At 42.9% G+C, this 13,739-nt stretch overlaps 1 protein-coding gene across 1 annotated transcript in view; it reads left to right on the forward strand.

Moving 5' to 3' along the window:
* The window catches only part of FAM20C (FAM20C, golgi associated secretory pathway kinase), a gene marked incomplete at its 5' end in the record, with an annotated part of 60,384 nt that overhangs the window by 43,760 nt on the left and 2,885 nt on the right, over positions 1–13,739 (forward strand). Inside the window, 4 exons of the mRNA XM_019473999.1 lie at positions 1,243–1,335; positions 3,129–3,244; positions 11,397–11,577; positions 12,193–12,302. Of these exons, the coding sequence (XP_019329544.1) occupies positions 1,243–1,335; positions 3,129–3,244; positions 11,397–11,577; positions 12,193–12,302 (500 nt within the window). The remainder of the gene's footprint in view (positions 1–1,242; positions 1,336–3,128; positions 3,245–11,396; positions 11,578–12,192; positions 12,303–13,739) is intronic.

Here is a 13,739-nt window from a genome sequence, read left to right on the forward strand (position 1 = left end):
CAAACTTACTGAGGGTGCACTCGATCCCCTCATCCAGATCATTGATAAAGATATTGAACAAGACCGGCCCCAAAACTGAGCCCTGGGGAACACCGCTCGTGACTGGCCGCCAACTGGATTTAACTCCATTCACCATGAATGAGTGTGGGCGGGCACAGCTTCAGGTTCCCAACAAGCCCCGTAATTAGGACTTGCTGCAAATTCTCTGGAGGTTTGAGCTCTGCACCCGCACCACCCCAAAGCCTTTCATGCGACAAGGTCCTGGTGTAGAAGCTGTATTTTAATTGCCAGTGTGTAGCGTGTGTGACGCACGAGCTGTCAGCTGGCCACCTGTGACAGTGGGGAATGAGAAAGAGCTTTGTTTTCCTCTTCTAGGGAAGTGTCCTCCCTTGCAGATGCTCTGCAGAACAGCTTTGCAGTGCTTATCTCCTATTTAAGACTTCAAAATAGGGCATGATGCAGGTTAAGGTGGGGCCCAGACATTGTACTGGTCACCTGCCTGAGTTGTGCTCCATCCAAAAGCCATCAGGACTGGAAATTGCCTAGAGTGAGACAGAGATTTGCTCCTCTGTTATATAGAGCTTTCTATTTTCCATGAAGTTCGGTGTTGAAGATTTAGCCTTTCTATTTCCATCAGAATGACATTTTTTATTGGTTCTCAAACTGAAGAAACAACAAATTCTGCATCCTCTCTGGAGCACAGTCTTGTTAATGTTCTTTGAAACATGACATGTGTCGTGGCCGTCAAACTGCAATGATCCCATTTCTTCTGAAATGAGAAAAACATGTCACTTTTGGCTCTAAGTAATACAAAGGGAGAGTCATATTTTAGATAGGAGCTGCATGGCTGCCAAGGATGAAAGAAAAATGTTATTACTTTCGGAAATTTCATAATTACAGTTAATGATAATTTAATGAAATGACATTGTCTTCACCACTATCACTAATGAAATGTTTGAGAGTGATAAAACAGATCTTGTTAAATAGAGCGAGAGTCTTGAGTGGAATAGCTTTGTGACAGCAGCCTGCATGCACAAGTCTTGAATTCCTGTTTTTTGTTACGGTAGTTTTAAAAAGAAGACAAAATGAAGGCTACATGGCAAATAATGCACACATGAAGTATTTAAAGGCCTTCCATTAAGCAAACAATACTGAACTCCTGAATAACATGCTGATGACTGAGTACTGCTCCTTAGAAATGCTAACCCTTCAGTAAAACACTTTCCTTGTTTTATTTTGCAGACAAACCAGAGAACAAGAAACCCCGCCTGACTTTTTTTATTTCTCAGACTATGAAAGACATAATGCAGAAATAGCAGCATTTCATTTGGACAGGCAAGTAAAACGGATTTGCATTAAAAGAAAAGTGGAAATATTGTGATAAGTTTCTGCACTTGGCCAGCCCTGTAACTGAATTACTTTTAAAAAAGGGGAAAATGGAACAAAGGTGGGCAAACGCCATAAATAAATGAAATGGCAGATGATGAAAGGGTAGATTAATCATTAGGAAATGCGACTTGCTCTGGGAATAAGAAACCTGACAATAATTCTCAAAAAGAAAGAGAAAATATATTGAAGAGAAGCCGAGAAATGAATTTCCCTTGCAATCCTGAAGTGCATATGGAGAGGACCCATCTCCTGGGGAATATGTAGCATAAATGTGACGGGGGTCTGGCTCACCCCAATTAGCTCCAGGGCATGCAAATCCGAGCGAAACGTGGGGAATGGTGCGAGTATTCGAGAGAGGAATAATTGAGATGGGGAGGGAGTTCCGGTTTCACAGCAAAAAGCTGGGGCCGTCCCATATCAGGACCATATTTAGGCCACAAGTTAGTAGGAAGGAGAGGGCACTGATGGTCATCCCATGCTGCTGTTAGCTGAAAGTGTCCCCGCAGGCAGACTTAGTGCAGGGTGTGGTGGATACCCCAAGGCTCGGAATGGACTGCAGCCCTTCAGCCTGCCCAGATTAGGAGCAGGAATTAATAATTAGTGAGGAGCTATTAACAGTATGGCTAGAAACCATGGCATTTCACAGGCTGAGTTAGAACTGAAACATCTTTCACACCCTGAAGTGCCGAGAAACATCCTTCAAAAGCTTGAAGCTTTGGGGCCACAACTTACTTGGGGGTACGTGTAGTATTGCTGCCTTCTGGGTTGATGGTTAGGATGAGGGCACCTATCAGTGGGTGGCACAGGGTAGATTTGCCATTAAGAGCCATCCTGGTCAGATCCTTCAAGGATCTTCTATATTTTATTGTTGTTGACCTTGGCGTTGATCCCTTCTGCTTTATATTTTATATTGCCATTTTAAGCAGATGGTGCTGTAGGAAAAACCATTAATGGAATTCCTGCAGGGAGGTATGTTAAATATCCACACACTAAGCAGAAAAAGCAGTTGCTACCCAGTGTAGAAAATCTTATCAGCAGACAGTGGACATAAAAATCCCACCTATGGGGAGGTTTTGTATTGGGACTTTGCTCTTTTGCTGTATCTAATAGCAATGCTTCGTAGGGAGTTTTTAATGATCTACAAAGGCGGGGGAGTTTGAGTAGAGAAGGGCTCTTCACCCAGCCTTTGCCTGTGGGAAAAGTTTTAGCCTCAGGGAGATTGTTTAGGTTGGTGTAAGTGTATTAAAACAGAGAGGAGCAGAAGCAAATAAATCAAACAAATATTAAGACTGTCAGGAAAAAAAATTACTAGTTTTTAAATCTATTAGATGGTGTTTATGGAAGAAAGAAGCTGAAATCCCATTCCTCAAGTCACTTAAAGAATTGGTGGGCAAAATGCATGTTATAACAATCCTGAAGTAGCATAAAGTCAAAATTAAGCTTCTGCAGTCTCTTATTTCTGGAATTCTTGATTTCTTTTCATGGAACAATGTGTTCCCATACTCTTCTGTATTTTGCATCTGCTCCATACTATGCAGGCAAGTCAGAGCTGATCATATTCAGGACATATTTTGTAATATATTATACAAAGGATTATCCAGTTTAAAGTTGATGGGCTTTTTACTCCTTAAAGACCACAGATAAATGTGCCTTCAGTGTGTAATGAACATTCCTAAAACCTATCACTATCATTATATTTTAATCCTTTACATAAACTACCTCTTTTCTTTCTCTTCCAGGATCCTGGATTTCCGTCGTGTGCCACCAGTTGCAGGTAGATTGGTTAACATGACGAGAGAAATACGAGATGTTACTCGTGACAAGAAACTGTGGAGAACGTTTTTCATCTCACCAGGTAATCTTGGAAATAACACTATATTCTTTCTATTCTGCCGAACATGTACTTAAGGGAACAATGTGTAGATTGCTTAATAGCTCAGATATTTCTAATAGAACTGTCTTCTAGACCTTTGAATAAAAATAAATGTGGAGACACAGCCTACAGAGAAGACTTTATTGTTTTGAATTTAGTGCCTTTTCCTCTTGACAAATTATCCGCAGAGACAGGCTTTTATGTTCACAAAAGCAATGTATTCAACAAATGTTTTATGTAGAGTAATTTCTAAAGCAATTTCTTCTGTTGCTCTCAGTTTACCCAAAACCTTATTACTTAGCCCATTAGTTATTTAGACGTTTTTTTCTACTGCAATGTGATTCATCACTTCTGTTGGTCAGATGCATTTATTTCTCGATTTTGACTGGAGGACCAAAACCTAATTTTCTCAGAGTCTTGAACCTCAGTTTTTGTTACAACAGGAGTTTGGAAAAAATCAAGCAAATAGATGTGTAACATATCCTGCTTCCAGCTCAAATTCTCCGCTGGGTAGAGGCCAGAGTAGAAGTGACCTGAATTGTTCCCAGTCCTTGTTCTTGCTTTCAGGGCTGACCCCAAGAACTGATACCACTCTCTATTTCCATTACTCTTCACTCTTTCACAACATCTGGCGGCCCCAGCCAAGGATGGAGCTCCACAGGGTGGGAATTTACAAACACAGGGTAAAACCATGCCCTGCTCACCAGAATATACATCTAGAATAGGTAAAGATGGGCAAAGGGTGGGAGAAAGTGGTATCATCTCCGCTTAGCATGGGATGCTGAGCGGAGAAATTAAGGCTCTGAGTTAAGGCACAAAAATACATACTTAGGTATGTTCTTGGAGAAAGAATATATAGGCAAATATTCAATTTAGAGCATGTAGCTATGTTCCAGTGAGCTTAACTCATATTATTTCAGCTGCGTGCAAACGTGCTTTGCTGAACTTGGGCTGTGACTTGTGTAACAGGCAATCTGGAGCAGAAATCTCCGGAGATCTCTCCCTTGCTCTGTGTGTGATTGGCCAGAAGCTGTTTATCCCAGATCCCTAAAGTCAAGATCCAAAGACTTAATTACAGTTTCTCCCAACGTAACTGTGATTTATTGCTGTTAGCTAGAAACCAGAGCCCTGTCATTGCAGAGCTTTCTCTCTTAAAATGTTTATCACACTTTTGTGATCACCAATAAAGTCATTATTATGGCTGGGGGGGGTTGGGGTGTGGTTTTTTTTTTTTTTTTATTTGTTAGCTCTGCAGGACACACAGTTGAGCAGACAGTTATTTATTCCAGTAATTTCACTTGTAAAATACATTACATAATTACAAGAGGTTTCATCTTACCCTGTGTTATGAGCGCTCCAATTTTACATGTGCAGTCATGGTGACTGTGGTGACAGTACATGGCGACAGCACATGGCGACAGCGTTCACCAAACCTGATGTGCAGACATTTCTGTGTGCTAGGCACTTGTATCTCAGTCACTTTCTCTCCCCCTCTCTCTCTGTCTCTGTACATTTTTTGTTTTGCTTGATTTTTTTGTAGGCAAACAATCACACACAAAAGATGGCCAAAAAATCTTGTGGCTGTTTATGTGCACATTTGAAATATAATCGATTTTATTCCCATTTTAGAAAGTAAGACACAGATTAGTAGTTTTGCTTGCTTTTTAGTCCTCCCAGGTTATATATCAAGGCTTAGGGGTGAACTTGAGTGATTTCTGAGAATTACAAAACTATACTCAAGTACTGAGCAGCTTACAGCAGCCAGAGCATGGCAATGCAGAGTTAAGGCTGCCGGTTCGGATGAAGATCTTTATCTTGTCATTATGAAATTCCAGACATCCAAGGGATGATCCAAGCATAATCCTTTGTTCAAATTTATTTAGAGGCCTCAGATAAATTCAATTAAAATATTTGATTAACTATGAATCAGGCTTTTCTGGAGAATAAAATGCTTAAGCAATTAATTTTTCTTTCCATTTTACATTTCCTAAATCAATATACTTTGCTTAAATCATGTTGGTTACTTGTTAGAGTTCTTCCCTACAAGTCCCCAGTTTAATTAGTTGGGTTCTCATTAACATATGCCCAACCTCCGTCTTGTATTTCATACTGACCTTAAAAGGCAGGCATTAATTAATGCTTAATGAAAAAGTAATAAAGGTCCTAAATTAAGCATTTAGAAACAAATTCACAAACCTAGCAGGCAGCTCAAGCAGCAGATTGAGGGCAGAAAAGGGAAAAGAGGAGGGTGCTGGGACGAGCCCTGTGGCCTGGGGAGGTGAGGGTGGAGAGGGACCAGGAGCCTGGAGAAGACTGGAAGAGGCTGACTTGCCCCCTCTGGCAGATGAGGGGCAGCAAATTCAGTTGGTTTTGAGGGAGAATGGGTTACAAAGCTGAGAAATTGTGGTGTGATGTATAGATACTTGCACGAACCAGTCTGTGCACCTGCATTAAGCTATCGAGGCCCCTCTGGGACTCCCCTTCAGGTGCCTGTGTCTCTGCATCTCCATCCCCAGCAGTGCTCAGCAACAATTAACGGTCATGGAGACACATTGTGTGTGCTGGCAATGTTTCCCTCTCCATGCACCCATATACATCTGTTAAAATTAAACAAGCACTAAATGTAATTGATTTTATACAACTTTCCTCCCCTCAGGCTGGGACACCACTGTTTGCAGTGGAAACCCTCAGAGGGTTGATGATGATATTGATGATGCTCATCAATACACCATATTATTCCCTGGACCAGAGCGGGGATGTGTTGGAAGAAACCTCGCTGCATTTCCACGCCTGGGCCATCTCACTCGTCCCATCAGGCATGAAAATCAGGGCCTTTTACTGCCAGGAAGCTGCAGGCAGCTGTAGCTTCAGAGCACACTGCAGAGTGGCATCCCTTCTTCCATTGCAAAGAGGAAAGGGCTGCGAGCAGACAGGTCAGTCAATGCATTAGGCTGCATTCAGAGAGAAAGCAGATTGCAAAAAAGTGCACTTCCAGGCAGTTTGGACTAAACATGAGAAATGGAATTAGGTCAGTAATTATTTAAATTAATTTTACATCCTTTGCAGTAGGGCAGACTGCAGTAGCCCTGCTACTCTTACAAATGAATGGTAATTTGCTAGGGAAAAAGAGACATATTAATGATGTCAGTCTTCGTTTTGGAAGTAATTGAGGCAGCAGCTTAAAGAAATCAATGTTACACAGCTAGTAAGCACTATGTTTTTGTTCATATTAACCAATTCCAAGGGATTATGGATTTTTTTTTCCCCTCTCAGCAAACAATAGCAATTCTGAATTAGCTATTATTTTGAGCAGGTAAAAGAAAGCTCTTTTCATGCATTGCTTTAGTAAATGTTCAGGATTCTTTCCAGTACTCCAGTTGCACAGGCTTGCTAAATGTCCTCCATTAACAGTCATGCAAATCTCAATAAAAGAATTGCTCTGCCAAGCGATTTGCTTTAAGGTATCTCCACTTGTTCCTTTTCTTCCTGAGAAGAATTATTGTTCAGCTATCAGGATGACGCACAGAAAATGTGCAGACGAGTACACAGACACGCTGGTTCTTAATTGTTGTGATTAGTTGGAGTTTCGATCACCAGACCATGATTTTTGCATGGATTTCATTATGAATTGTATCCATTCATCCTCAGATAATGAAAATTAGACATTTGCAACACCGCTCAGGATTCTCTTGCCTCTCTAGTGCTTTGGGGAAACAATTTTGTTTTTTAATGAAGAAGGAGTTTGCATGTTGCAAATTCCCAGCATTTGAACATTTCAGCATGAATAAACATCCCCCCCTTTGTGGTTTGCCAGCACTGCTGCTGTTTCCATTTCTACCCACTCTGCAGGAACACAAATTCCTGGTGGTCGCTTCTTTTGCAGGTGTACTTAGGGATGGGGGCCTGTACAGAAACACCTGTATCGTATGAGAGAGGAACATATGGGCTGGGCAATTTTAATGGGAGGAGAAGGACCACACTCCAATTAGACCTCATCTCCCCCTTCCCTCTGAATGTCGCCTTCGAAAGGCCAAACCCTGCTCTTAGCGTGGGATTGCCGGCGAAGCATTTGGGCTTGTGTCTCTAGCTGGAATTTCACCCTCAGTCTGCTGTGCAGAATGTGGGTCACCTAGTTAGATTTCAAAGGGGCTTGATACTGCACCTTGAAGTCTTAAATGAGAACTGTGTTTTTCTGTATTTGGTACCTCTTTTTTTTTCTACGTTTTTAAGAAACTTAAAAATGAATGTTTCCCCAGATAATTCAGACTGCTTCATCTAACTGCCTCTATATAAGAACTAGGGTAGACGTATCAAGATGTCTACTCTGTATCAATCAAAGCAGTTAATTTCTTTAATAGTAACTTGAGATACAGCATCCTTTCACCTCCACTACCCCCAGAAATCGGACAGGAACCGTGGAGAGTAAGTACCACAGGTCTGAGCCCACAGGGAGAATAACAGATGGCAGAAAAAGCTTTGCCATTGAAAGTAACTTCTCACCGAGAACTACACTTGCGGTTTTACCACAAGTTTGCTGTCTTAATGACAGGATGCATCCTGCCATCGCTCGGAGGACTGGACTCCCATTGCAGGCGATGGGGGCTCTGTGGGAAAATCAATACCTGGAGGAGCCCAGCAGGAGCGGGGACGAATGGCCCGGCGTGGTGCAGGCAGCAGACGTGCTAGCTGTGTCACTCTGCAGCGGCAAATGCCATCGCTGCCATAGCCCCCGAGCTTTCCTGAAGATTTATCTGGATACGAATGTGTGATTACTGTCAAATGATCAGTCCCAGTTGCTTTCGTTGACAATACGGAGCAGGGTTTCATTGTTCCCAAACTTAAATTCAGAAGCAAACTATTAAACACAGTATTTATCTTCCCACTGTGCAAAGTGCTGTGTTTAATATAATTACTTTTTTGAAAGGTCAGATTTACATAGTGAGCAGCAGAGGCTGCGATAGCACGGGAGGGGCATTGCTGGCCCTTTTGCTCTTTACAAAACAGTTACGGCGGCAGATAACCGAGCATCAGCTTCCCACTGCCAGGTGGAAGTCAGGTCATAGAAACCCTGGAAGATAAATTGTCTTAGGCGATCAAGATAAATCTGCGTGGGTTCCTTCCCTCCACAGACGAGTGGGGGATGCTGACACAGCTGAATTGAAGCACAAGCCCCACTGCAGCTTCAAATCGGTGGAAACATAAACCCTCGCTGCAGCGCAGGGGAGAGCCCCACCTTCCCACCGAGGCAGCCAGCACCTGGGAAATAAGGGATCTCTTTGTATCTCCTAACTCTTCTGTGCTAGCCTGCAGCAAGCAGCATCTGTATGTGATTTCTTGTAAATCATCCCTTGTGGCAGCCTGGAACCCCTTGAAATATTTTGTCTGCAATAATTTCTTTTAAGGATATAAGTCACAGATGTTTTTCCCCAGTTTTTATTGGCTGAGAATATCCCAACCTTCCTAACAGCCCAGTATGATCCTCCCGTTTGCAGGCCGTCTGCAGCTGGCATTGCTGCCCACAGGTGCTTGGACAACTCTTCACTTTCATCATGAATTAGTTATGGAAGAGGTTCACAGGGAGGCATGAAGCCCTCCTGGTTTTGCCAGGATGATCAAAGGCGAAGTTGAGGCACCTGCGTTAGCCCTGCAAAAGCTGTGCCAAGTCCATGCTGCAACAGCATTTTTGAAAAGGAAACCCGTGAGAGGTTACAGACTGCAGGGCAGCACGCCCAGGGCTTGTGTTAGGTTGGGTTTGTCTAGAGGTTGACTTTACACTTGATTTTAGACTAATGAAATGAGTGAGTCTGAAGAAGGGCCACTGAGATGGTCCTGGAGCTGGTGCATCTGGTGTACAAGGAGAAGCTGAGGGTTTCAGATTGTTTTTAACCTGGAGAAGCTGGCCTGAAGCTGTAGCTTGGACCAGAGGCCTCCAGAGTCCCTTCCAACCCACATTTCCCTAACTGTGAGTGCTCTTTTCCCATGCAATTTGTAAAAAGGTTTCCAAAACTTCACTCTCATAGATATGACTTATATTACTGCGTTGCTTAAAAGGAAAAATGAGTGGGGGTTCTGTTTAGAAGTTAATAGGCATATCGTGTGGTGAGCAGCGCCAAGACTTGTGCTGGGGTTCATAGGAAATCGCCAAGCCAAGTGGCTTATTGCCCAAGGACATGGTCACTTCTTAGCTCATGGGAAGTCTCAAACTACTGTTCCTTTAATTAAAATGTTAAGGGACTAAGTATGCCTTGTATGTAAGAAAAAGCTTTTAAAATAATTTTTAAGAAAGGATATTCTGCATGGTAAAACACTTTAAATTACAAAATTAAAAGTATAGACATGTTGAGTGCTCCCTTCCTTCCTTTTGTAATTTCTGTTCTTCATTTTCTCTTCCCTGAAGTACTTTTCTTCCAGTAATTGTCAACGAGGTTTTTGACCACAGGGTAAATATTTCTGGACTGAGTCAGGATATATTTAACTGGTATGAGCCAACCCTGTGAATGTAAATATACAGTTCGGGCTGGAGTAGTTCCTGAGCACAGATAGATGGGTGGTCCTTATGAGTCAGTCACAGCAGAGGGATTCGAAAAGGCTGTGTCCAGAGTAAAGTAATCACAACTTAATGGACAAATCTGATGGCCGTCAATAGAGGCTTGGAAATGAAGAGCTGTGACAAACTGTCAAGTAGTACACATCAGCCTTATAGTCCAATTATTTGGTGTAATTCCACGGTTAGCAGTCTGTCCCAGATAATACGGTTAATTAATACAATCAAAAACATCACGAGCCCTTATTGCTTTTCCACATTCTCCTTCTCCTCCTTCCCCAGTCGCAGCTCCTTGCCCTGTTTCTCCCTCCCTCCAGTTATCTCTGTAGCACTGGGGCCGGTATTGCTCCCTGTCCTCTTGACTCATCGTCTCCCTTGCCTCGCCCACCAGCAGTGTACCATCTCCACCGGGTGCTTTGCTGGACGTAGGTTGGATCTGGACTGGGGGGATGTCACAGCAATGTGCAGGGCGGTGCGCTGCAGAGCATCGCTGCGATGAAAACCCACCAGCTTACCTATCCGAGCCACGGGGTCATCTGTGGCAGGCAGAAAATCACTTCCCTCTGTTCACCAGCCCTTCCTGCCTCATTTATACTGATCCTGCCCAAAGGGAGAGTAGCTCAGAAGCGATATTTGAATTTAGAGGCCTTGTGGGGAATTAGGAAGCAATGTGACTTCTCAGCTTCATGCATTACCGTAAGGAAAGGGCACAGTCTTCCTCTAATGGCATTTTATGTGCATAAAGCAATGTCAAAAGAATTGTAGCACACTAACAAGAAGATCAGCATTGTGCTCCTATTCTTGTTCATAGTCCAGTGTTGGTGGGGTTTGGGGATGAGCTGCTCTCTCCCACCTCCAGTGAATTCATGTGGGAAGGGGGTTCTTGTAAAGAGGTGGGTGTTCCCGTTGGCACAGAAATATGTGGTGGCAGCTTTGGGGAGGTTTTAAGGTAACACATGCTCCAAAACCGGCTGCAGGTTCATTTTCTGTGGTTGTTGGAGTAACGTGATGTGTGCAGGAAGAAATTTGTGTTTAGGATGTGTGGTGACAGAGTTACATCTGTGCTATTTCCACCTTCCACACACACCCCCACATGAGTCTTCATGGTAAATAATTCTCCGTAGTAAAACTGCCAGTTCTTCTCATACCAGCAAGTAAATGAATGAAATGTTGTTGTCTGTTCTTAAAGAAACGAGCCAAGATTTTGAAAGGTGACTTAATTTTGGGCACGTGCCACTTGTTCAGCTGTGGGATTTGGGGTTCCAGCCTGGGGTAAGAAATATATCCCAAAGGATGTATAAGTCTGGGAAATGAAAGGAGAAGGGAAAGGATTAAAAAAAAAAATATTGTGTTTTTTGGAATATAAATAGACTGGAAATAGTCACAGAGAGCTCAGCATAGGGTGTGATCCCCACCACTGAAATGAATGTCTTTCTAGTGGTTTCAGTGGAAGAAAACGAGGTGCGGTAATGGGGTTTTGGGTCTGAGATTTATTTCTGCTCGTGTTCTTTCACATACACCAGTGTTTTTATGAATTCTTGAACACTAATTTAAGGGTAGGTTTTAAAACTCTTTTCCTTTATTTGCCAGCCAACAACATCTGCTTCTACGGGGAATGCTCCTACTACTGCTCAACTGAGCACGCCTTGTGTGGAAAACCAGATCAGATCGAAGGGTCTCTGGCTGCTTTCCTACCCGATTTGTCTTTAGCTAAAAGGAAAACCTGGAGAAACCCTTGGAGACGTTCCTACCACAAGCGCAAGAAAGCAGAGTGAGTAGTGGTGAGCAAAGGGTTCGCCAGCTGCAAAGGGTGATAGGAAAATAAAACACTGCTGCAGTTACTGCCCTTGCCTGATCTCAAGCATTGAGGCTTAGGAGAGCATCTGCATTTCTTCAGCGGGTCCAGCTCCTGGGAAAGGACAGAGTACTTACACTTGCAAGGAGCTCCAGCTTATGGTCCTGAACCTGAAAGGACCTTCAATGGCATAATTCCCTCGTGGGACAGATACCTCCAGTGGCTTTGACAGGATGCAACAGGACCTGTCTAAGCCCTATCAGAGGGAGAAAGATTCACTGCTATCAGCAGCCCTAAACAAGTCTCAGATGCTTTCATCATATGACTGATGGTGCAGCTGGTCTCCTAAATCTTGAAGCTATTAGCCAGGTAGTTTTCAATCTTGTGATTTTCTTCCTTTTTCATCAGTCACAAACTTTATCGGTTGCCTGCATTACTGGAAGCGGCCTGAAGAATTTGCTGCCTCTACCTGACCCTGCCCTCAATCAAACGTGATACAACTAGATCTTTGCAAAATAACATTTTTTTTTTTTTTTAATACTCAGTAAGCTTTGTATGTCACATAAAATATCAAAATATTGGCTTTTCCAGATGGGAAGTTGATCCAGATTATTGTGAAGAGGTTAAACAAACGCCCCCGTATGACAGTGGGACCAGAATTCTGGATATAATGGATATGACAGTTTTTGATTTCCTAATGGGTATGTTTCATCTCTGTCAAAAATTAAATGCAATATTTAATTAGAATAAGAACCATTTCTTTCTACACCACCCTGCATAGCTCAGCAGTTTGCTAAAGTGTGGTTGAAGCTGTTTTCACTGTATGTGCCATTCTAGATGATTATGAGAAAATGCAGATTTACATGGTTATGTATTCCCATCAGTGCAGATTAAAGGAACAAAGATGTTCAGAAATGCAGAGTGAAGATGAACGCAGGTCAGGCTAGTCTCCTTCACAACAGTTAAGGACTTCACAGTTTGCTTTAGTGAGTGCTTTACTATTGTAATGTATGGCTCCTGGATGCACATGCAAGGACTGTTCATTATTGGCACATAGTTTTCAACCTGCAGTAGTATTCACTGCTGCTTGCTCTATAAACTGTCAGAGGGGGGGAAAAAAAGAGGTGTTGCTTTGTCACAAAGCAACTGTCATATGTATCAGGAAGTTTTTTTCTGTTTCTGTAACCTGATTGGCATAAAATAATTATTAACAAGCAGGTAATAGTGACCTACTCCAAGCTTACTCAGTGGTTAACACTGAGACATTCTCATATTAAACCTGTTCTGCTGCAGCTAATAGACCTGTAAGGTGCCAACATACATACTTGATCCTCAGACACATGCCAGCATGGACATATCCTCTGCCATTGCCACTACTGAGATTTCTGCAATAGGCTGCAGCAGGAGAGACCAGATCACAGCTCAGGAGCCCTATGTGGCATCTATAAGTGGCTCAAGACTCCCGCCATGAAGACAAAATTCATAGCTTGGTACCAGTACTCCGCATATTGGCCTTAAAAAGCAGATCACGCATCTGCCTGCCATGGGTGCCCAAAGAGAGCTGTTCAGCTGTGCCATTGCAGTAGCATCCTGATCCATATGTTAGAGCCATAATATCATTTTGGCTTTCCAGGCAGCCAGAAATTTGGACAAAGGTCTTGTTAGAGGAAAAACAGGATGTCTGGTCGTGGTTCAAAAAGTTTAACACAATATTAGCAAAGTCATATGCATTAACATCCCTGCTTGAAGGATGCATTTTCCCCTCCCTAAGCTAAGCCTCACAACCGGCACGCGTACCATGGCTGCTTTGCATACCGTACTGACCCAGGGCTGGAGGAGTAGGGCTTGTTTTAACCAATGAAGTTCTGCTGGCTTAGGACATAGCCACCTCACGGATGACCAGGCTCTCTGAGTGTTGTGGTTTAACCTCAGCTGGCAACTGAGCACCACCCAGCCGCTCGCTCACTCCCCCCCGCCCCGGTGGGATGGGGGAGAGAATCGGAAGAGTAAAAGTGAGAAAACTTGTGGGTTGAGATAAAAACAGTTTAATAATTGAAATAAAATAATAATAATATTAATAATAGAATATACAAAGCAAGTGATGCACAATGCAATTGCTCACCACCCGCCGACCGATG

This window comes from Aptenodytes forsteri, unplaced genomic scaffold, assembly GCF_000699145.1.
Source record: "Aptenodytes forsteri isolate BGI_AS27 unplaced genomic scaffold, ASM69914v1 Scaffold55, whole genome shotgun sequence".
NCBI lineage: Eukaryota > Metazoa > Chordata > Aves > Sphenisciformes > Spheniscidae > Aptenodytes > Aptenodytes forsteri.